We start from the raw sequence: 21,740 nt of genomic DNA on the forward strand, positions 1-21,740 counted from the left end.
GTGCCCTGCTGCTGGCCCAGCCCTCCATGCAGCAACCCGAGGGAGCAGGACAGGAGAGTGCAGGGATGATGCTCCCATGCCCTGCACGGAAAGCTCCTTTCTGGCAGAGGCTTGGGAGCCACCCAGTGCAAAGGAGGGCACGGCACGACCGAGGCCCCACAGCGCCCGACTCCAGCATGCGGCAGCTGTGCAGCTTATCTCTTTACTGATAATACACCCGTGCTCTCGGCACTGCTGCATCTCCTGGCACAACCAGCAGCGTGCCCCGACGCAGCTAAAACATCCCCCCAAGTACTTCCTACAAAACTAGAGCTTTCAGTTCAGTTTTGTTTAAATCTGCAGCATTAAAAAAAAATTAATAATAATGGAAAGGGAGTGTAGAGAAAGGAGGTGTCCAGCTGGGGTGTGGTGGGTGGCCCGGTGGCACAGTGGGATGCCAGAGCCTCAGCCAGGTCCTCAGAGAGGCAAAGGGGCTCTCCTGGATTGCTTCCCCCTGCCATGGGGTCCTGCCAGCACCTGACTCGCTCTCCTGACACCACCAGTGCTGGGCTAGTGTGGGGAAGATGCAGCTGGCATCCCTGCCCGGTGCCAGCTTTGGTCCTGCTGAGCACCCACTGTCCTCCCTCACCCACCGCGGGGCCGAGCCAGCACCGGGGCAGGAACGGCGGCCGGGAGCTCGGAGGGCAGCATTCATCAAATGGGCTGCCAGGTCTTGTCAATGGTCTGAATGTGCTCCTTGGCTTTCATGCGGAGTGAGGCGATGCTGGAGCTCCTCTGGTCCACCTCCTCCAGCGGGTACTTGTCCACAAAGGGGGTGCTGCACTGGTAGGGTGCGGGGGCCATGGGCTGCATGCCCTGTGCCATCGGCGGGGGCGTGTTGAGGAAGGAGTGCCCGGCATAGGGGGGCTGCAGGGCCTGGGGGGCTCCCATGAAGCCAGGGATGCTGTGGACCGTGGTGGCGCTGGAGATGGGGGATGTCAGCCATGGGTCGAGCGGGAGGGAGTTGCTTATGGGCCCTACGTTGGGAGTCATGGGGGGCCGGTTGAAGGACAGCACGGGCGTGTCGTGGAGTTTCATGGAACTGGCCTCCATCTTCTCCTGCCTCCTCCACTTGGCTCGTCGGTTCTGGAACCAGACCTGCAGGGTGAGAGCCAAGGTGAGCTCACTGTGCCCAGCTGGACCCTTGCAGTGTGCCCCATGCTGTGTCCCATGCAGGGTGCCCCATGTCTCTGCCTCAGGCAGGGTGCCCCATTCTGCAGTATCCCATGGGGGGTGCCCCACAGGGAGTGATCGAGGCAAGGGTGTCCCATACGAGGTACCCCATCCCACGAGGGTTGTCCTACAGCAATCCCAGCACCTCTCCCATAATCCCCAGAGACCAAGGACATCTCCAAGGTGTGGAAAGTGAGAGGTGTAAGCACACGGCCCCTTCTGCTCCATGGGAATATGTACCCTAGCCCTGCAGACTCCCAGCAGTCCATGGGACAATGTTGTCCGACCTTCCCAGCCCCTTGGTCACAGCTTTTATAAGTTAAACAGTCACAGTTGTGCCAAAACCCAGCAGGAACGACAGGGACCAGCAACCCAAATCCAGCAGTGACGTCTGGCCCCGTGGGAACTGCTCATTAAAATGCTGGTCCCTGTGTCCCCAGAGCAGCACAGGGCACAGGGGTCTGCTGCAGGAGGCAAAGAGGAGGAAAGATGAATGGCTGAGTGAGGAAGGGGAGGGTTCCATGGACTGTCACTGGGCTGCACTGGTGCAAACAGAATGTCAAGAGAAGGGAGCTGGAAAAAGGGCTGGAGTATGAGTCGGATAAAGCAGCAGCTGAGGAAACTGGAGGAGCCCAGCCTGGAGAAAAGGAGGCTTAGGGGGGAACCTTCTGACTCTCTACAACTCCCTGACAGGACAGTGGAGCCAGCTGGGGATCGGGCTCTTCTCCCAGGGAGCAAGGGACAGGACAGGAGCAAACTGCCTCGAGCTGTGCGAGGGGAGGGTTAGGTTGGAAAGTTAGTGTAAACTTCTTCCCTAGGGCAGCAGTGGAGTCCTCATTCCTGGAGGGTCTTATAAGACATGTGGATGTGGCACTTAGGGACATGGATTGGTGGTGGCCTTGGCAGTGCTGGGAGAGTAGCTGGGCTCTATGGTCTCAGAGCACTTTTCCAACCTGAACGATTCCGTGATTCTATGAAATTGGTTGTTGCTCACAGAGCTCAGCAGAAGTGTCTTTATGGTTTGGACCCCCACAAAAAAGGCTGCATTGTCTTGACTGGGGTTGAGGCCTGGGGAATTCAGCTCAGTTTTTGGGGGCTTACTCTTACTTCACAATGGATTTGTTACTTCAGTTCCCTGACCCTTTCTCCCTCCCTGATTTCACTACATCAGTCCAGGCATAGTGGGGAGAGGACTGGTGGGACCCCAGGCTCTTCCCAGGCTCTGCTGTCTCCCCATGAGCCTTTTGCTGCAGTCTAAGGAACAGAACCTCCCCAGACCCACTGCCCTGCCAATCTGCTCTGCTCCAACAAGCTAAAACCCTCAAATCCATGAAGATCTTGTGCTTTGCCAGCCCAAAAGACCTGGAAGGGGCTGCAGTCAGCCAAGGTGGGTTTTTTGGCCATTTTCCCATACAAGCAGCAGGAGGGATGGGAACAGCCACTACCAGAAGGGGGAAAAGTTTCTGAAAACCATCCCTGTGCCCTAACAGAGCCTCTGGCCTATGGGCCCAACTGAGACCTTGTGAGTCAAACTGGGACCCCATGGAGGAACAAGGCTCAGCCATTGAACCCTCTCCCTGGCTTTGTCAGAAGCAGCTGGCTCTGCAGAGATGCCGCTCCTGCCTCAAGAGATGGGGAAACTGAGACATGGAGAGAGCCACTGGCACTAGAGCCGAGAGCTGAGCAGAGCTTGCAGCACCTGGGGTGCCTGTGGCACAGGGACAGAAGCAGGTGCTGCCTCCCTACCTGCACGCGGACCTCCGGCAGGTTGACCTTCATGGCCAGCTCCTCGCGGCTGTACACGTCGGGGTAGTGGGACTTCTCGAAGGCGCGCTCCAGCTCGTGCAGCTGGTACGTGGTGAAGGTGGTGCGGTTCCGCCGGTGCTTCTTCTTGGGCTGCTCCTCCTCGGCGGCGGCCGGCGGGGTCCCCTCACTGTCCCCCGGCTTCCGCAGCTCCCCCAGCTCCCCCTCGCACTTATTCAGGAACATGGTGGCGCCTGCGGGGCACTGCACAGTCAGAGCCTGTGGGGGCTTTGGACCCTGCATGTGTCCCCAGCCCAGGGAGGGACGGACAATAAACAGAGGGATGGGGAGATAGGGTGGCCCTAGGAACAGGTTATGCAAAGGCATAATCCTCTCTGCCACAGGGCTGTGGTGTCCTGCGGGTTCATCCACAGTCAGGGAACTGACCCTGGGTCCTCAGGACTGGCCCAGAATCCAAGGGATGCCTTGCACTTGGCTCTGCTGTCCGATGCCACCAGGCCAGTGAACCCACTGGTGCTAAAAGTCAGATTTCCTCTAAAATGGAGGATTTTGTGAAAGTGCTATCACAGAGAACCAACCTGATCTCTCTCTGCCCTGGCCTGGAGGGGACCAAGCCTGGGTTAATTGCCTCCTTCCTCCCCAGCTCCTCTTGTCCAGCCTCTTCTGTGGTGAAGGCTGGCCCTGGAACGCTGGAGGACCAAGTGTCAGTCCCCAGGCTGGGTGGGAATGACCCAGCACTGTCCCTCGGCTAATAACCATTTTGGTGACTCTCATAAGCATTTTCAACCCTGGCAATGTTTCATCTTTAAGCTTTTTATCCGGCATCTGAAATCTTCCTGCAGTATTTGCAGGGGATTAAGGGTCTCTTTCCACCGTGAGGATGTTGGCAGACATGGAAATGGGGCAGAAAAGCATAATCCTGGGGCAGGGGGAAGGCACTGCATTGCCCAGACCTGCCAGCAAAGACAGGGGAGGGAAAAGTAGAGTGGGTTCATGCTGGGAGGGGGAAAATGAGGGTCCTAGAGGGCAGTGGGCAGGGAGTGGGTGTTGGGTGTTGCCCAGGCTGTGCACATAGGGGTGTCTGTGTTGGGGTGCTGTGTGTGCAGTGGGGTGTACACAGTGTGCCCACGGCACCTGTGTCTGTGCCTGTCCCTGGGCTCAGGGGGGCTCCCAGTGAGGCACAGGTGTGTATGGGGAATGTGGAGTGATGGAAGCACGCTGTGGAAGGTGTGCAGCGTGTGCACAGCACAGGTGTGTATGTACAGGTGTGTATGTACAGGGGTGGGGCTGTGCAGGGTGGTTTGTGCCACATGGGAGCAGTGCTAGGATGCAGTGCCTGTGTGCCATGTGTGCAGCACTCAGTGTGCAGTGCCTGCACTGCTGCACACAGGGCTCAGTGAGTGTGCACAGCGCCGTGGGGGTGCAGGCAGCACAGTGTTTGTGGGGCACACACAGCCAGTGGCACAGGAGCTCTGGGCACCCAGTATGTGTGCAGAGTGTGCAATGAGTGCAGTGTGTGCTGTGTATTCAGTGTGTGCAGAGTGTGCAGGGAGTGCAGGGAGTGCAGTGAGTGCGGAGTGTGCAGTGAGTGCAGTGAGTGCAGCGTGTGCAGTGAGTGCAGTGCACCTGGCACATGCAGCAGAGGCATTTGCAGAGCCTGTGGCACAAACCATGCAGTACAGCACATGCAGTGCCTGCATGTGTGTGGCAATGTGCAGTGTCTGTGCAGTGTCTGTGCAGTGTGTGCTGTCTGTGTGCAGTGCACCCAACACAAGCAGCATGTGCCTGGTGCTGCTGTGGGTGTGAGGTGTGGGCAGAGTGTCCAGTGCAATCAGTGCATGCCCAGGAGCTGTGTGTGCAGTGAGTGCAGTGAGTGTGCAGTATGTGCAGTGTATTCAGTGAGTGCAGCATGTGCAGTGTGTGCAGTGTATTCAGTGAGTGCAGCATGTGCAGTGTGTGCAGTGTATTCAGTGAGTGCAGTGTGTGCTGTGTATTCAGTGAGTGCAGTATGTGCAGTGTGTGCAGTGTATTCAGTGAGTGCAGCATGTGCAGCATGTGCAGTGTGTGCAGTGTGTGCAGTGAGTGCAGTGTGTGCAGTGTGTGAGTGTGCAGTGTGTGCAGTGTGTGCAGTGTGTGCAGTGTATTCAGTGAGTGCAGCATGTGCAGCATGTGCAGTGTGTGCAGTGTATTCAGTGAGTGCAGCATGTGCAGCATGTGCAGTGTGTGCAGTGTGTGCAGTGAGTGCAGTGTGTGCAGTGTGTGAGAGTGTGCAGTGTGTGCAGTGTGTGCAGTGTGTGCAGTGTATTCAGTGAGTGCAGCATGTGCAGCATGTGCAGTGTGTGCAGTGTATTCAGTGAGTGCAGCATGTGCAGCATGTGCAGTGTATTCAGTGTGTGCTGTGTATTCAGTGAGTGCAGCATGTGCAGTGTGTGCAGTGTATTCAGTGTGTGCAGTGTGTGCAGTGTGTGCTGTATATTCAGTGTATTCAGTGTGTGCAGTGTGTGCAGTGTGTGAGAGTGTGCTGTGTATTCAGTGTGTGCAGTGTGTGCTGTGTATTCAGTGAGTGCAGCATGTGCAGTGTGTGCAGTGTATTCAGTGTATTCAGTGTGTGCAGTGTGTGCAGTGTGTGCAGTGTGTGAGAGTGTGCTGTGTATTCAGTGTGTGCAGTGTGTGCTGTGTATTCAGTGAGTGCAGTGTGTGCAGTGTGTGAGAGTGTGCAGGGAGTGCAGGGAGTGCAGTGTGTGTTGCACACCCAGTGGGTGCTGCACTCACAGAGGGGCTGTGCACATGCAGTGCTGTGTGTGCAGGGAGTGCAGCATGCTGTGTGTGCCCTCAGCAGCTGTAAGCCCCCCCATGCCCTACAGCCCCTCACTGTCTGTAGCTCTCAGAGCTCTGCATCCAGGCAATCTTAGGATGCCTCAGGGGAGCCACAAGTCAGGGCAGGGGTGTTGAGTGCTGCACCCTGGGGTGCCCCAAGGCAGCAGGGGAAGATGGGGTAGGGGAAGTAAGGGGCCCTGTGGTCACTGTGTAAGCATCACAATGTATTCTGGGGCTGGGGACACAGGGAGGGGATGGGGTCACCCACTGCCATCCTGTTGTCACTTACCTGCTTCTCATTTGCGCAGCTCCACACCTGCAAGGAGAGGAGAGAGGAGGCTGAGCACCTAGAGCACCCTCCTGGGGCACAAGCCCCCCAAGGGACCCAGAACATTAGGATCCCCATCTGCCCTGCCAGTCATGTCTCCCCTGGAGCAGTGAGGGGAGCCAGAGCTAGGGGGAAGTGGGGGCAATGGGGGTGGGTGAGATGGGCACTGGGGAGGATGAGTGAGAGAGACTGGGGGGGCTGGGGAGAAGATGGGACATGCGGGAGAAGAAGTGGTGCAAAGGTGGGGGGCAGGGGTGAGGTGCAGAGATGGAGCCCCATGGTTCACCCCCTAGCCCCATCAGAAAGCAAAGGAGCCAAAAACTCCCCAGAGAGCAGCAAATCCCAAGCTGGGAGCACAGATGAGCCAAGAACAGCAAAAGGCCGGAGCAGCAGTGGCCGGGCAGCAGAGCAGCAGCACCGGAGCTGTGGGATGGGGGCAAGGGTGGGATTCCCACCCCGATCTGCGGGACCCCCACCCCGATCTGCAGGACCCCCATCCCGATCTGTGGGACCCCCACACCGATCTGCCTCAGCCTGGCCAGGGGCACAGTCCCTGAGTGGGGATGGGGGAGGATCACAGAGCAGGCTGGGGGGACATCAGCACCAACCAACCGCCCCATGTTCCCCATCCCCAGGGACTGACCTCAGGACTCCCAAGCCTTTGCCACCAGTGTTTTGGGAATCCTGCCTGGAAACAGGCCACGCTGAGCTGGGGGTGGGGGAACTGCTCAACTCTGGCTCCCAAAGGACATCTTCCTGCAGCCACTGTCAAGCTAGCAGGAATTTTTGGGTTTAAGCCCTTAAGCTGCAAACCTATGCTGGGAAACATAAGGACCCGATACCTCAGGAGAGTTCTTCCCCCACTATGCCCCAGCCCATGGTTTTCCTGTGGGGGCTGCTAGCTGGAGGGAGGGGATGACTCCCCCCAGATGTAAAGACGCCCAAAAAAACAACATAAACGACATTGAACCCTGGTCAAAGTGGATAAAAATCCTCACTTCCAGAGTATTGCAAAGCAGCAGATCATCAGTGAGGACAAGTGGCTTCCCCTGGCAGCAGGGAATGTGGAAGAGACAGTTCAGGGACAGCCCCAGCTGCCACTGAGACCCCATTCTTTGCCTTTGGAAGCCCATCTGGGTGCCAGGACTTGGCTCCCTGGGCTGGTAGGAGCAGGGCAGTAGGAGCACGGGTGGCTCCTGCCCCTGGTTCTGTGTGATTCGGGGTGAGTGACACTGGCGGGCGCCCGCACCCGCTCCTGTGTCCCCAGGGAATGGTGCCAGCCCCATCCCCATCCCCAACACCAACACCAACCCTGGCACACCCTGGGGACACCCACTCCCCTTCTCAGCATCTTCCCCCGGCACTTTGTCCCGAATTGGAAAAAAACGGCGTTACCTGCTGGGCCCAACTCGGCTTTTCCAGGAGTATTTAACTTTGCTGGTCCCTCCCGGGAACCAAACAAGCGGCTCAACCTCACCAATCTCGCAGCTTTGGCAGCCAAAGTTGCCTCTAGTCTTCTTATTTGTCACAGAACCGCCGTGCTAAGGCTCGGGAGAATCTTTATTTAGTGTTGCAGATGTCACCAAGGCACCGCAGATTGGAAATGAGTCCAAAGGATTAAGACGAGGTTATTAATTGGAGGCCTTCCCCTTTAAGAATGATTGACAGTTACTTTCTGGACAAGTAATTGCTCTAAATGTCCCCCCAGCACGGGTCCGGGGGGGCAGCGGCGGACAAAGCCCCGAACTGCCTTCCCCACTCGGATTGTCTCCCCACAAAGGCGTCCTGCTGGAGTTTGCCGTGTAATCCCCTCATTACGGGCGAGGAGAAAGAATTAGAAACAGGGGGAGAGGAGAAGAAAGGATGGAGGGGGAGGGGGCAGGATTTCCTTGGGCTGTGGAGGCTCTGCCCCAGGGATGGGGTATGGGGCAGATGCCCCAAGTCTCATTGGGATGGGGATGCTGCAGTGATGGGTGTTGTCCCCCCTGGATAGGGATGGTGAGCCTGGGGGTGGCCCTGTGACAACGTGGGTGGCCCTGTGGCTCCCAGTGATGCTGCCTGCAAAGCCCTGCCCATGCGGGGAGCAGAGATGGGGATAGGTGTGGGGACAGGGATGGGGGCCAGACATGGGGTCCAGCTATGAGGACCCAGGGTGTGCACATGGTCTGGGGACCTGCTCTGGGGTCTGTTTGTGGGCCCAGATGTAGGGAACAGCCGTGGAGACTAGCCCCCTGAACAACCTTGGGAACCTGGTATGAGGACCAGGTGGGGAGCACTCACAGGGACCAAAGAGGGGTCAAGACAAGTGGGTCAAGTGTGGGGAGCAGCCACAGAGCAGTGGCCATGGAACCAGGCATGGGGATGAGTCATGGACTCATGGACTGAGCACTGGGGCCAGGCATGGGAACATCCTGTGGGGACCAGCTGCGGTCCAGCCAAAGGGACAATCCCTGGGGAGTGCCCATGGGCCCAGGCCTAAGGGGGCATGGGACAAAGGCAGCCAGGCTGAGGGGCAGGGCTGCCATTCTTCTCCTGCCCACTCCCACTGCAGCCCCTGGGCCACAAAGAATGATGGAAACATCATGGTGGGAGTCCTGGGCTGTGCTGGGGGATGTGCTTGGTGCTGCTCACAGCCCCCATCATGTAGGGTGGATGTTGCCCTTTTCTTTCTTTGCTGACTTTTACTTTCTCCCCAAACCATCTTCCTGCCACCTGCAACCGCTGCCGCCCCCGGACCTGTCTAGGCTACCTCCCACTCCCTTCCCCTCCTTGCCACGCTTCCCCTTTCAGATGGCAAATGTCACTGCGGGGGTTTTGAACCCCAGCACCCTGTGTGGGTGGCTGCTGGCCCTCAGTGGGTCTGTGTCCCCCCCCAGAGCTGCTGTTGGTGAGACCCCACAGCCCCCTCTGTGTCCTGGTGTGGGTCCAGAGGCCATCCTGCTGTTCTGCCCTGTCTCACACCTCTTTGGGGACAGTGTGATGTTGTCTTGGGGATGGCACGCCACTGCCCTGGGGACAGTGTGCCACCACCCCAGGGACAGGCTGGCACTGCCCCGGGGACTGCAAAACCACACACCAGGGATGGCATGACAGGCAGAGACAGGTCGGGCAGCCCCTGGGATGGGTGACACCCCCGTGCCATGCAGGGAGTGCGGGGAGAGCAGGGAGGAGCTGCCTGCCGAGGCACTGGGGACATCCCCGGGGCAGGGGCAATATGGGGGGCAGGGGGTGCAAACCGAACCCCACTCGCCCAGATGCCCACGCTGTGTGCCGAGTGCTGGAGCCTTGTACCCCACAGTGATGGCCCTCGACAGGTTTCCCCAGGGTGCCCCACTGGCCCGGAGGCGCGGGGAGTCCCCAGGGTGCCGGGTTTGGGGGCGAGGGGTGCCAGGGTGCCGGATTTGGGCGCGGGGAGGTCCCCAGGGTGCCTGGTTTGGGTTCGGGAGGTCCCCAGGGTGCGGTTTGGGGGCGGGGGGGTGCCCAGGGTGCGGGTTTGGGTTCGGGAGGTCCCCAGGGTGCCGGGTTTGGGCTCGGGAGGTCCCCAGGGTGCGCTTTGGGTTCGGGAGGTGCCCAGGGTGCGCTTTGGGTTCGGGAGGTCCCCAGGGTGCGGTTTGGGGGCGGGGGGTGCCCAGGGTGCGGTTTGGGTTCGGGAGGTCCCCAGGGTGCGGCTTGGGGGCGGGGGGTGCCCAGGGTGCGGGTTTGGGTTCGGGAGGTCCCCAGGGTGCGCTTTGGGTTCGGGAGGTCCCCAGGGTGCGCTTTGGGGCCGGGGGGTGCCCAGCTGCCCGGCCCCCGCGCTGTGTGTGCCGGGCCGGCTCCGCGGCCGCCGCAAGGTGTTGCCTCGCCCGGGGGGAGCCAGCAGGCTGATTTGCCAAATGATTATAATTGCCTTTTAGGAGCAGATAGCAAATTGATTTGCTTCCTTGTCCAAGGCCCGTAATCGCTTCATCACTTTAAAATATTAATGCTATACTTCTTTGCTAGTTTCCCAATTACCCTAATTGAAGGCAAATTGGTTAAGAAGGTGCAATGCAGAGTATCAGGGGGTTTAGTTCACTCAAATGACAGTTTTAAACCTCCCTAATCCTATTAGCGCGCAAAGCTGCTAACGCTTAGAGACGCTGCGTCAGCTTACCGGGGCGGTGGGGCCGGAGGCGGGGGTCGGGCCGGGGGGCGGCCGGGGGCCACCGGCCTCACGTGACCAGCTCGGCCGGGGATTTATCACTTTTTTAGTTCATTAAGAGGCCTTGGGCAGGCGGGGAGGCAGCAGGGGTGACCCAAAAGGGTGCTGAGCGGGAGGCAGGTGGCAGCACGGGGAGGGCGGGGGGGCAGGCCGATTAGCCAAGGAGACCTGGCGGAGGGTCCTGACCCGAATCCCAGCTGGCGCTGGGAGACCCCATGCAGCCCCACTGGGAGCACTGGGAGCAGGCTGCCCATCAGGGCAGGATAGGCCCTGCTGTGGAGCGGGGTGGTGACAGAGGTGGAGCGGGGTGGTGACAGAGCTCGTAGGGGACCTCAGTGCCACCATCCCAGCAGCCGGCACTTGGTGGCGAGCCCAGCACCGGGGAGAGCACAGCGATGTGGGGTGGGAGCAGCGCTGTGCTGGTGCCACAGCTGCTCCCTGCCAGGAACCTGGCGAGGGACGGGCGTGGCACACACGGTCCCATCCCACTGGGGCGGTTTGTGGCCAAAGGGGGATTTCCTAAGTTCTGAAGAAAAGCTGGTGAACGGGGATGGGAATGGTGGCAGAGGCAGCAGGGATGATGAGGACAGCAGGGGCAGTGGGGCCATCGAATATCGGGCGGTTCCCCGGTGTCAGGCCCAGACGAGCTTGGCTCACGCTCCCCGGGATGCTCCAGCAGCCACCAGCCCCCGGACTGGTACCCAGAGGTATTCCGGGGGGAACTGGGCACCTCGTGCATGCAGGGAGCTCCGTGTGCTCCAGCTCCTCAACAGCGGCTGAGCCCCACGGCCAGCGTCCCGTCGGTGACAGAGCTCCCAGCCCACCTGCGCTGGATCCGGCCGCCCCCTCGCAGCCCGGCCCCGGGCCGTGGGCAGCCCGGGCAGGGCCCGCAGCCTTTCCGGAGCAGATGGCAGCAGCGTGGGGAGGACGGAGGCGGCTCAGCGCGTCCTTCCTTTCATGCACACACAGCGTGATTCCCGGCGGCTCCGGCTCCGGCGGGAGGTGCCGCTGGGGCCAGCGCTGGCCGTGCATTTCACACGGGTTCAGCGAGCTTAGTCCTCGGGGACAGGCGACTCAGGAAGATTAGACCTCGCTAAAATAGGCAGGTATTAGTGATCTCAGCAGCCCCCGGCCTTCCGGCGCGGCGGCATTTAAGCCAGCGCTGCTGCCGAGCGCCCAGGACAGAGTTCCTGGCCGGACAAGAGGCAGCCGGGCACCCTGGCCCAGGCAAAGGGATGTCCCTGCTGCCCGCGCTGGCAGGGGATGCTCGAACACGCGAGTAAATGCTCCACACCTCCTCCCGGTGCTGTCCCCAAGGCAGAGCCAGGGTCATCACTGCGTCCCAGTGGGGGCTGCTGCAGAAGGGGGGAGACGGACCCAGTGGCCAAGCACCCTGGGCTGGCTGGTGGCTCAGGGAACAGCGGCAGCCCGGCTCTAGTGGTCTCATCATGTCCCCTCACCAAACAGGACAGGGACTGTGCAGTTGCGGGATACGGCAGGACGATCAGGATGGTGCCAGCAAATGCTGTATTTATTGAGCCAAATGGTGCACGGTGCCAAGGCTGGTGAGAGGGGTAACAGTGTCAGGGACCTGTCCCATACGGGGGCTCACACCAGGAGCACCACGAGAGGGACCCGACCATAACGGCTGGAAGGGACCCAGGCATCCTGCATCCCTGCATACCCTGGGAAAGCAGCTGGGAATGGTTTTGGGGAAGAAAACCCACGCCTAAGGTGTATTCGGACCCGCACCCCAAGTAAAGGCACCCAGAGCCTGCGCATCCCGTGGCTCCCGGGGCCAGGGGCTGCCGGTGTCCCCTGCCAGCGGTGCTACATCAGGGCGCACTTCTCCTTCACCTGCTCCACGCCGCCCAGCGCCCGGTCCCGCAGCGCCGGCAGCTCCACCTCCCGCAGCTTGGCCAGGAAGGCGAAGGCCCCGGCGCTGCCATCCTCCTCCTCCCCCTCCTCCTCCTCGCTGTGCACCATGGCCGCCAGGTCCTGCGGCAGCTCCACCGCACCTCCCGCCACGTGCACCTGGGCGTCGTCCCGCTCGTCCTGGACGCGGGTGGGAGAGCGTGTCGGGTGGGGACAGACACGGCGCCTGCCACGGTGGAGCGAGGGACGGGGGACAGAGAACAGCCAGTCCCAGGGTACTGGGGGCACGGGGGGATTCCAGGACTGTCCAGTGCCAGACTCGAACAGTGGGCGGCAGGCAGACGGAGACAGTGGCCGTCTGCTGCCCTCTTCAGGAATCCCTCCCATCCAGGGGAGCACGGCAGCCGCGGGCCTGGGGCTGTTCCGGGTGATGTAGGGTCAAGGGGAGCCCCCCAGGCCCGCAGACAGGCTGGTTCTTACCTGGGACAGGTGGTACTTGTCCCGCAGGTGCATCCGCACCGTGGCCCGTTCTGCCTTCCTCTGTGCAAACATCTTGTCCCTCTCGATCCTACAGCAGGGGCCACACCATCATCCCTACCTCACCAAGCCCCCCAGGACCACCCCCACATCACCCTGCTCTTCCTGCAGAGCCGGTCTAGGGCAGGAGGGAGAAGGTCTGAGACCCATAAGAGGGTGAAAATGGGGATCCTGTCCACCCAGCTCAGCACCCAGATTCAGAGGTGCCTGATGAAGGTGCCCATTGCAGGGACTCGCTCCTCCTGCAGCCTCTCATCTCCCTGGTGCTGAGCCACTGGGTTCCCACAGCACCCAGTCCTAGGGAAGAGGGACCTTAATCCAATCCCAAGCTGACTCCCATCCTTTGGTTGCAAGGGTGCTGGGCTGGCCCCATGCTGGGGCTCTGACACCTGAGGGTTGCCCTTGTTCCCTATGGTGCATGAGGCTGCTTTCACAGCCCTATGCCAGCACCTCCCTGGACCCCCACGCTATAGAGGATACACACTGAAAGGCACCTGCCCCAAACTGTCTCTTGGCCCAGCTGCCTCCCTGTCCCCGTCCCTGTCCCTGTCCTGTGCCACCCTGGGAAAAGCCCACAGCAGGTGGGATCCTGATTCTGGTGTGCTGGGGGGCCCTAGTGACCCGCCCAGCCCAGCAAAGCCTTACTTGGCCTCCAGCAGCTGCCGCTGGTACTCCTCAAACTCCTCGCGGGCCATTCCGTTGGGCAGTGCCGCCGCCTTCTCATCCTTGGGGGGCCCCTTGGGGGACTCGTCCTTGCCCCCCTGGAAGCTCTTCAGGGAGGCCATGAAGAAGGAGGCCATGGTGGGTGGTGGCGGCAGCTCTTGCCCCAGGGTGCCCACCAGGTCCCAGTGCCTGCAAGGTCAGTGGAACCAGCCCCAGGGGCGCCGCGGATCAGGGGCGGATTAAGGCATTAGGAGGGGAAGCCACAGCCAGGGTGGAAAGACCTTCCCTTTGCTGCACCCAAGGGTGCTTGCAGGGGACAGTGGCAGTGCAGGTGGACAGCAGATGCTGCCACATCAGAGTAATGGGGAGGTGGAAGGGTCATCAAACTGCAGCTCACACTGGGTCAGGCTGAAATACCCCATTACATGGACCCATGGGGCTGGCACAAGCCTGGTGAGACGCCCATGCTGTGGGCACCCAGAACCATGCACGCAGGGGAACTGGGGGTGCAGGAATTCAGCACAGAGGAGACACAAGAGGATTAGCTGAAAAAACCCAGTGGAGGGTCAAAGGGGTGGCAGCAGACGAGGCGGTGGCGGGTGCACACCCACCCGTGCAGCAGCCTCTTGCCCCCGCTAATCCCTGCTCCACCAGGGCTTGAGATTGCTCAGGAGCCTGAAGGGCTGGGGGCTCCCCACTGCTGGGGATGTGCCCCATGCCTGTAATCTATACAAAAGCAATTCCCATACAACCTCTGATTAAAGCATAATCCCCTGCTGCACACAGACCTGATGGGAGAGGAGCTGGATGGCATGGGGGGCTCTGAGGGCCAGAGCTCCTGGCCTCTCCAAAGCCTTTCACTGGGCTTTGTCAGGCCCCAAGTGAGAGATAGGCCTAATTTCACCTCAGAGGCTTAAAGATGCTGTTAAACTAATTTCTTTGGTTTAATCAAAAAAGCCCAAATCCATGTGGTTTAGCTGGCTGTGCTGGCATTCCTGTGTGGAGCAGGAGCACGGCTGAGTCAGGGTGGGGCCTCATCCACCAGTGAGTGATGTCCAGTCCTGTCTCCTATCACTCAGAGTCACAGCTGGAAGGGATCCCACATGCAGCATCTGCTCCTGGGGCTGAGCACAGAGGGTGTGGGCATGGCTCCCCCAGGGTCTGCACTTCCCACTCTGGTGGGTCAGGGGAGAACAATCCCATGGCAACAGTCTTTGGGCTATGTGGTGAGTGGAAGGACCATGCTGGGATGGAGGGAGGCTGCTGCCCCATCTCCATAGGGAGAGAGCAGCACCAGAGGCCATCCTGTTCCTGGCCTCTATTGTCCTGCCACTCCCAACCCTGGACATTCTAGGGGCTTCAGGTCCTGAGTCCTGGTAACAGAACGGGGGTTAAATATCCCTCAGGTGCTTCAGCTCCTTCTGCAGCTTCTCTGTGAGTTTCTTGAAGGATGGGCGCTTGCCTGGCTCCAGCTCCCAGCAGCTCTTCATCAGGGCATAGACGGTGGGTGGGCAGCCCTCGGGGGGGTCCATGCGGTACCCCTGCTCCAGCAGCTCTGTCACCTCCTTCAGGGCCTGCCAGGATGGAGAAGCTAGCTGGCACCCCCTTCCCTCTCTGCCCAGGGAGCACTGGGATGTGCCTGTCCTGTGAGTGCCAGTGGGGTGCAACCTGGGCTCTTCCCTGGCACAGTGCTCACCAGCTTGGGGTAGGGTGCCCGTCCAAAGGAAAAGGTTTCCCACAGGAGGATCCCGTAGCTCCACACGTCTGACTTGGAGGAGAATTTCTGTGGTGGAAGGAGAGGGGGAGGCTGAAGGCAGGTGAGGGCTGCCTTGGGGCCCTGCTGCTCCCTGAGGGCAGAGGACAATGACTGCCCCCTGCCCCCCCAGCTCCCCAGGGTGTGAGCACCCCCCAGTCCCATCATCCTGCCCCAATTCCCACTGCACGCCTGCCCAGCCCAGAGACAGCATTTTGGGAGATGCAGGGCTGGCTGTGCCAGAGGCCCCTGGGGGCAGGGATGGGTCAGTGGGGATGGGACCAAGCAGGGGCAAGCCAAGGGGGTGAGATGCTTTGGAAGGACCCCCTGGCCAGCCCCTTCCCTCTCACTGTTCCTCACATTGTGTTTCAGGGCCTCTGGTGCCGTCCACTTCACCGGGAGCAGTGAGGCATCTGCGCCCTTGGGGTTGACCCGGGCCAAGCCGAAGTCGCTCACTTTGGCCACGTTCTCCTCGGAGATGAGGATGTTGCGGGCAGCCAGGTCCCGGTGCACCAACTTCTTGGACTCAAGGTAGTCCATGCCCTGAGCCACATCCCTGCCACAACCCAGTGAGACAGAGGCCCTGTCACTGTGTGTCCCCTGGGCTGCACAGGTGGAGGCAGAGCCTGATCCCAGCCCAGAGGAGACACAGGGACTTACAGGGCGAACAGGAGCAGCTGCTGGGTTGGGACGAGCGCTCGGCCCCGCGTGCGCAGGAAATTCACCAGGTTGCCCTGACAGAGGGGATGAAATGAGTCAGGACCAACAGGAGACTGCCAGGAGACTCTGCCTTCTGCAGGTGCTGCAGTGCCTGGCATCTGTGGTGACTCAGCCCCCAGACAGGGATATTGTTCCCAAATCTAAGTGGTGATGGGTCCCACGGGCTGAGGAGCAGCCAGGTGCTCTCACCTTGCTCATGAACTCCATGACAATGTAGAGCCCATTGTGCAGGATCACTCCCAGCAAACACACAAGGTTTTTGTGCCGGACCTTCCTGGAATGGAGGGGATCTGAGTCAAGGAGACGCCTGCTCATCCCGGGCCACAGGCAGGGCTGGGCCACAGCTCCGTGGAGCACTCACGTCATGGCAGCTGTTTCAGCCAGGAAGGCCTGGGCAGTCACATCACACTTGATGTTCTTCACAGCCACCCTCTGCCCCATGTACTCGCCCTGTAGGACATCTGGGAGAGCGTGGGACAGTCAGGCTGAGCCCCCCATGCCAGGGGATGGGGAGGGGGATAGGTGGTGCCATCCGGGGAAGCTGCACCTGGGGAACATCCAGCCCCATCCTCTCACCCACCTCCGAACTCGCCTTGCCCAATTCGGTCTCCCAGTGTGAGGTGCTTCAGGTTCAGCAACCAGCCAGCTGGGCATGGGCACAAGGGCAGGTTAGCAGGGGCCACCTGTGGGGCCTTGTCCCTAAAATGCAGACCACAACCCTCTCCCACCATCCCCTACCTTTGGCCAACTCCTCCTCAGCTGACTTCATCCCAGATTTTGGCTTGGGCTTCACCAGCTTGGTGCAGATGGCTCCCTGCTCCTTCATGTAATGCTGCCAAGGATGAACAGATAGAGTAATGCCAGCTCTTACCCTCAGGGGTGTGAGTCCAACAGCTTTGGGATGCTCCACAAGACAGCACCATCACCACTCTCGAGGGCAGCCCATGTCTCAGGCTTGCTCTCCTCTGGGCACAGCCAGAGGAACAACACGATGGACCACAGGGAATATGGGATGCTACCAGTGTGGTTGAAACCTCTGTAGGTGCTGCAGCAGCTGAGGACAGTTTGCAGAGGTGATGGGAGTGGAAGCAGCCAGACAGGATGGGACAGGATGGGATGGGACAGGACTTTTGGAGTTTTAAAGTAAGGCTGGGGCAGCTGAGAAAGGAAAGGAGCCACCCAAAATTGTGTCTAAAGGGAAAACATGAGTGTGCAACTCCCAGTAGAGGAGACAGGATGAGGTAAGGATCACCAGGAAAAACTCACTGGAAGGGCAAGAGCTCACACAAGAGCCTGGGAAGCCTGTGGGGTCAGCAGGTGTGAGTGGGCTTTGAGCGGAGGGAAACGTGGCAAAATGCCTCAAAGTCCAGCGGAGGCAGGGGCCACCAGGGTCTTCCTGCCGTGTGAAGCACTGAATAAGCAGGGATAGGGGTAATGTGGTTCTTGGCCAGGGACTGGGGCTGCAGCTGGTTTGCAGAGACATCCTTGGGATATCTCAGATCCACCCATTGCACCCCAAACTGAGTGGGAACAACCAGGAAACAAACACCACTGAAAACCACAGAGAGCAGGAAAAGGACCTCCCTCCGTGTGAGCCCACGAGGTCCTTGCCCCTCTCTGGCACTGGTGGGACTCTGCCCGGGGGTCTCACCTCGATCATGTCAATGAGATTGGAGAAGTGCTGCTGGCTGTCGATGCTGAGCGTGTTCTCCTCGTGCACCACGCGGTAGTGGATCACCTCCTTGCCGAAGCTCACACACAGCACGTAATCACCGGGGTGCCGGACAGACTCACGCACCAGGAACAGCCCGTCCTCAGGGGGCTGCAGCTCCTGCACTGCCTCCACCCCCGAGATCTTCCCGTGGAACCAGCTGGGGAGAGGGGCGTTGGAGAGGGGGCTGAGCCAGGGGGCTTCCCCCAGGGACAGCAGGTGGGGAAAGCAGAGCCCCTGCCAAAGCTACACAGCCCCTGCTGCATGAAACCCCTCCCCAAGCGGGGTGGGCACAGCTGGGGGTCCTTAAAGCCGGGTACTGGCCCCAGAAAATCCCTCCATCGCTAGGGCACGGCTAGAGGATGCTCTGTCCCAACTGCCCACCCAAAACATGGATGGGGGGGAGCACAGGGACTCATCTGCTGTTGCAGCTCGCAGGGGCTCAGCTGGGTCCCCCGGGGCCCCCCACCCCCCGTACTCACGGCATCAGGCTGAGTTTGGGGTCGGCGCGGATGGCCCCACGCTCCCGCAGGGCACTGGCCGCCAGCAGCCCCTCCTGCCCCGTCTCGTTGTGCCTGGCGCGGTACCAGCCTTTGCCCTGGGGACAAGAGCGTCTCAGAGCAGCGGAGGGAAGGGGGGATTCCTCTGGGAGAGAAGGGACGGCTTTGCAGCTGAGCTATGGCGCTGCAGTCCCGCTCTGGCCATGGGCTGTCAGCACAGCACCCCAGCCTCACCTCCACAGCCTCCAGGATGGTCACCATGTCGCCCTTGCGGAAGGCCAGCTCCCGGGGCTTGGGCTTGCTGTGGTCATGCTTGGTGACACACTGTGTCCCGGGGGGCCAGTGCTTCTGCAAGGAGAAAGCAGCCTCAGGAGGGACAGCAAGAGCTGGATCCCTCTGCTCCCCACGGGCACCAGGGCCAGCCCCAAGGACCATCTGAAACCCTGGCTGGGGACCAGGGGCAATGGCCATGAGCCCTCCTCCACCCCACTGCAGTCCTGGGGGCACACCAGGTGTCCCCCAGTGTCAGCTGCCATCGGGGTGTCCCTGTGCAGCCCTGCTCACCCCAGGCATGGCCAACCGTCAGCGCATCAGGGGCTGCCTGTCCTCTCCTGCTGCCACCTGCAGAAGAAACCAAAGGGGCTGTGGAGGGACAGGGCTGGGCTGGCATGTCCCAGGTCACAGCTGCTGTCCCAGGCCACCGCTGCTGTCCCCTGGCCAGTGCAGCTCCTGTCCCTCACACAGTCTCACAGCACAGGATGGAGGAAAAGGCTGCAGCCTCTGCGTGTGGCAGCTGTGTCCTGGGGACACTCCTGCCCCACACACGGATGGCAGCAGGACCCAGCACTCCTGCTCTCTGCCTCTGCCATCAGAGAGGGGCCCAGCTCCCACCAGCTCTGCTGGCACCACGGCTGTGCAGGGGTAATGTGGTTTTACCAGGAACTTGCTTTTTCACCTCCTCTTTCAGGAGCTCTGAGTCACCAGGGCTCCGGGAGGCACCAGCCATGGCCCATGATGTGGGATGCAGCAGGGCTAGTGTGGGGGCTGCCTGGCAGCTGGGACATGGGTGAGGCTGGGCTGAGGTGGGACTGTCACATGCATTGGCTGTGGGATGGTTGCACAATGTCCCTGTGCTGCCCTTGACACCAGCTGGTCATGCTGGCATGCATATGACAGCTTTGCAATTTAAAATTGTGGGTCTTTTCCTCCTGGAGTCCTTCATCCCACTGTCACCTCCTTGGGAGAATCATAGAATCAGGGAATGGTATGGCTTGGGAGGGACCTTAAAACCCATCACATTCAACTCCTTGTCATGGGCAGGGACACTTTCCACTGTCCAACCAGGCTGCTCCAAGCCCCAATGTCCAGTCTGGCCTGGGACACTGCCAGGGATCCAGGGGCAGCCACAGCTGCTCTGGGCACCCTGTGCCAGGGCTCCCCACCCTCCCAGGGAACAATTCCTGCCCAATATCCCATCCAGCCCTGCCCTCTGGCAGTGACAGCCATTCCCTGTGTCCTATCCCTCTATCCCTTGTCCCCAGTCCCTCTCCAGCTCTCCTGGAGCCCCTTTAGGCCCTGCCAGGGGCTCTGAGCTCTCCTTGGAGCCTTCTCTTCTCCAGGTGGGCACCCCCAGCTCTGCCAGCCTGTCCCCAGAGCAGAGGGGCTCCAGCCCTTGCAGCATCTCCCTGGTTCCTCTGCACTGGCTGCAGCAGCTCCATGTCCTCCTGCTGCTGCTGCCCAGGGCTGGGGCAGCTCTGCAGGTGGGGTCTCACCTGAGCAGGCAGAGGGTCAGAATCCCGCCCTCCCCTGCTGCCCACACTGGGGGATGAGCTCCTTGGAGCAGAGATGACTTTGCTCCTTTGGAAGGTGAGTCACAATCACTGCTCTGCATCACTGGTGGTAAACTCATCTCTGTGGCAGTGTGGATCCAAGGACTATCTGATTATCCCAGCCCATATCTACAGCAGCAAAACAGGGACAGTTGCAGCTGCTACAAGGTCAGTGCCAGAAGGCAGCAGTTTTGTCTCTACCAGAAGCCATTGTTACCCAGCCCTGCCATGCCCTCACCTCACAGCCCACCCATGGAAACTGTCTTGGTGAAGTTGGGGCTGCAAAGGCAGCCACTGTGTGCCTTCCCCTTTCCACTGTGTGCAAAGGCTGATCTGGCTGGGTGCAGCTCAGATCAGTTCCAGGTTAGTGAGGAGCTCATGAGCACAGGATGTCAGAGCTGTCCATTCCCCTGCCATGCTGCATCCTGGCCCAAGGAGCGACCTTCTGGCTGAGCCAGGAGGGCTGATGGCAGCTCTGACAACTGTCCTTCACTTCCTGCTGCTCCAGGACAGAAATTTCAGGTGAAAAGAAGGGACTGTTTGCTGAGTCCTGCCCCTGTGTGCAGACAGCAGTTGGTGCTGGGAAGGGACAGATCCTCCACTTGATCACCAAAGGGAAGAGCTTCTCCTCTGCCCAGCTGGGCCTGGGGCTCAGGGTGATGGACACACTCCCCATATGGACACCTGGCAGAGCCTGGGCACCAGCCAGTGCCACACCCAGGCACCAGCATGGACAGCTGTGAATCACCTCCCTCCTGGTGACACTCACATGCCTTGTCCTAAAGCAGCTCTCTGTTCCTGCAGCTGTTTGATCCATGAGGTTCCCATCACTGGAATGGATTTTGCCCCAAGCAGAGGGGCAGGCAGAAAGCTCAAGGGGAGATATTTGCCCCTTCTTTGTTTTGGGGCAGTTCTGTACTTTTATGAATTGGTAAACCCGAGTAATTGCAATGAGGTTGAGGCACAGAATCATAGTGGGGGTTGGTAGAGCTGTCCCAGCGCTAGACTGGAGAGCTCAAGCTTGTTCCCAGTGCCCAGAGTTACTCCAGCTGGGAAGGGGGCCGACCTGACAGCGCTGTGGCAGGAGGGGACAGCACCTGCAGAGGCTGCAGCTCTGGTGTGATGGGGCTGCGAGCACCAACACCCCTCTGCACTGGGGGTCACTCGGAGCAAGGGCAGCTCCAGCTGCTCTTTGGAACACGGGCACAGCCCGGGGCATCCCCCTGCCCAGCACCACACCCATCCCCAACACCTCCCACCCCTCGCTCTTACCTCAGCCGTGCCCATGGGGCCGGGGGCAGCAATGTCAGGGTAGCTCACAGCTGAGCCTGGACTCGGATTCCTGAACTCCTGGAGAGTCCCCTGCCCACACAGAGCCAGGCACTACGCTCAAGGGTATCTCCAGACAGAGCCGGGGCCAGTTTCCTGATCTCTCTGCTGCTGGGGCTGATGCAGCCGGGCGGTCCCTGTGCTGGCGCCGCCTGCGCCCTCAAACCTCCACCAGAAATGACTCATTATTTGACAACACTCAGAGCAACTTCTGCCCTTTGCGGGCACAGTTACACACCCTCCCTAGAAGGGAACTGGAGCTCACCCTGTGGCCCTGGGGGGAATCAGTGTCCCCTGAAATGAGGGACAGTTCTGTGGCCTGGCCACAGCAGGGACAGTGGAGTGGGTGTCTGTGGTGGCAGCAGCTCTCCAGGGAGGCTGAGATGCAGGAGAGGAGGAGCTGGGACCAGGGATCCCCAAGTGTGATCTTGTCTCAGCATCAGCTCTGTGAGCCTCCCAGCAGGTTGGTCTGGGAGCATGGTCACTCTGCTGTTCCTCTGGGGGTGATAGTCCAGAGACATG

General features: G+C 60.3%; 3 protein-coding genes across 4 annotated transcripts; all 3 read right to left on the minus strand.

The window, feature by feature from the left end:
- Positions 1–693: 693 nt before the first annotated feature.
- RAX2 (retina and anterior neural fold homeobox 2) lies at positions 694–3,201 on the minus strand (the record flags this gene model as incomplete). Its single annotated transcript, XM_079328695.1, has 2 exons — positions 694–1,137; positions 2,959–3,201. 2 exons carry the CDS (start codon positions 3,199–3,201, stop codon positions 694–696), a joined length of 687 nt encoding a protein of 228 aa, XP_079184821.1.
- Positions 3,202–11,826: 8,625 nt separating this feature from the next.
- LOC306813170 (complexin-3-like) lies at positions 11,827–13,783 on the minus strand. Its single transcript, XM_079328359.1, has 3 exons — positions 13,359–13,783; positions 12,657–12,744; positions 11,827–12,356 (listed from the first exon to the last, which is right to left on the minus strand). The coding sequence occupies exons 1-3, from the start codon at positions 13,511–13,513 to the stop codon at positions 12,132–12,134; spliced, it is 468 nt and encodes a 155-aa protein (XP_079184485.1). The 5' UTR covers positions 13,514–13,783; the 3' UTR covers positions 11,827–12,131.
- Positions 13,784–14,296: 513 nt separating this feature from the next.
- MATK (megakaryocyte-associated tyrosine kinase) lies at positions 14,297–21,412 on the minus strand. Of its 2 annotated transcripts, XM_079328358.1 has the most exons (13): positions 21,162–21,412; positions 18,625–18,681; positions 18,295–18,408; positions 18,043–18,158; positions 17,501–17,720; positions 16,588–16,681; positions 16,430–16,495; positions 16,211–16,310; positions 16,039–16,123; positions 15,790–15,863; positions 15,490–15,685; positions 15,073–15,159; positions 14,297–14,950 (listed from the first exon to the last, which is right to left on the minus strand). In XM_079328358.1, exons 2-13 carry the CDS (start codon positions 18,631–18,633, stop codon positions 14,768–14,770), a joined length of 1,344 nt encoding a protein of 447 aa, XP_079184484.1. In that variant the 5' UTR covers positions 18,634–18,681; positions 21,162–21,412; the 3' UTR covers positions 14,297–14,767. The 2 variants fall into 2 exon arrangements, with proteins under 2 accessions (XP_079184484.1, XP_079184483.1); XM_079328357.1 differs by lacking the exon at positions 18,625–18,681 and having other exon boundaries at positions 21,162–21,302.
- Between the last annotated feature and the right edge of the window lie 328 nt (positions 21,413–21,740).

The sequence above is a fragment of the Erithacus rubecula genome, assembly GCF_903797595.1.
Source record: "Erithacus rubecula genome assembly, chromosome: 28".
NCBI classification, from domain to species: Eukaryota; Metazoa; Chordata; class Aves; order Passeriformes; family Muscicapidae; genus Erithacus; species Erithacus rubecula.

What these genes read in the sequence shown, in the direction of transcription:
- LOC306813170 (XM_079328359.1), bottom strand. Translation starts at nt 13,513, where the DNA reads ATGGCCTCCTTCTTCATGGCCTCCCTGAAGAGCTTCCAGGGGGGCAAG. An exon ending in CGGCAGCTGCTGGAGGCCAA is followed by an intron (nt 12,745 to 13,358) that starts GTAAGGCTTTGC and finishes CCCCTGCTGTAG; the next exon opens with GATCGAGAGGGACAAGATGT. An exon ending in ACAAGTACCACCTGTCCCAG is followed by an intron (nt 12,357 to 12,656) that starts GTAAGAACCAGC and finishes ACCCGCGTCCAG; the next exon opens with GACGAGCGGGACGACGCCCA.
- MATK (XM_079328357.1), bottom strand. An exon ending in TGGGCAAGGCGAGTTCGGAG is followed by an intron (nt 16,311 to 16,429) that starts GTGGGTGAGAGG and finishes ACGCTCTCCCAG; the next exon opens with ATGTCCTACAGGGCGAGTAC. An exon ending in TCATGGAGTTCATGAGCAAG is followed by an intron (nt 15,864 to 16,038) that starts GTGAGAGCACCT and finishes CCCCTCTGTCAG; the next exon opens with GGCAACCTGGTGAATTTCCT.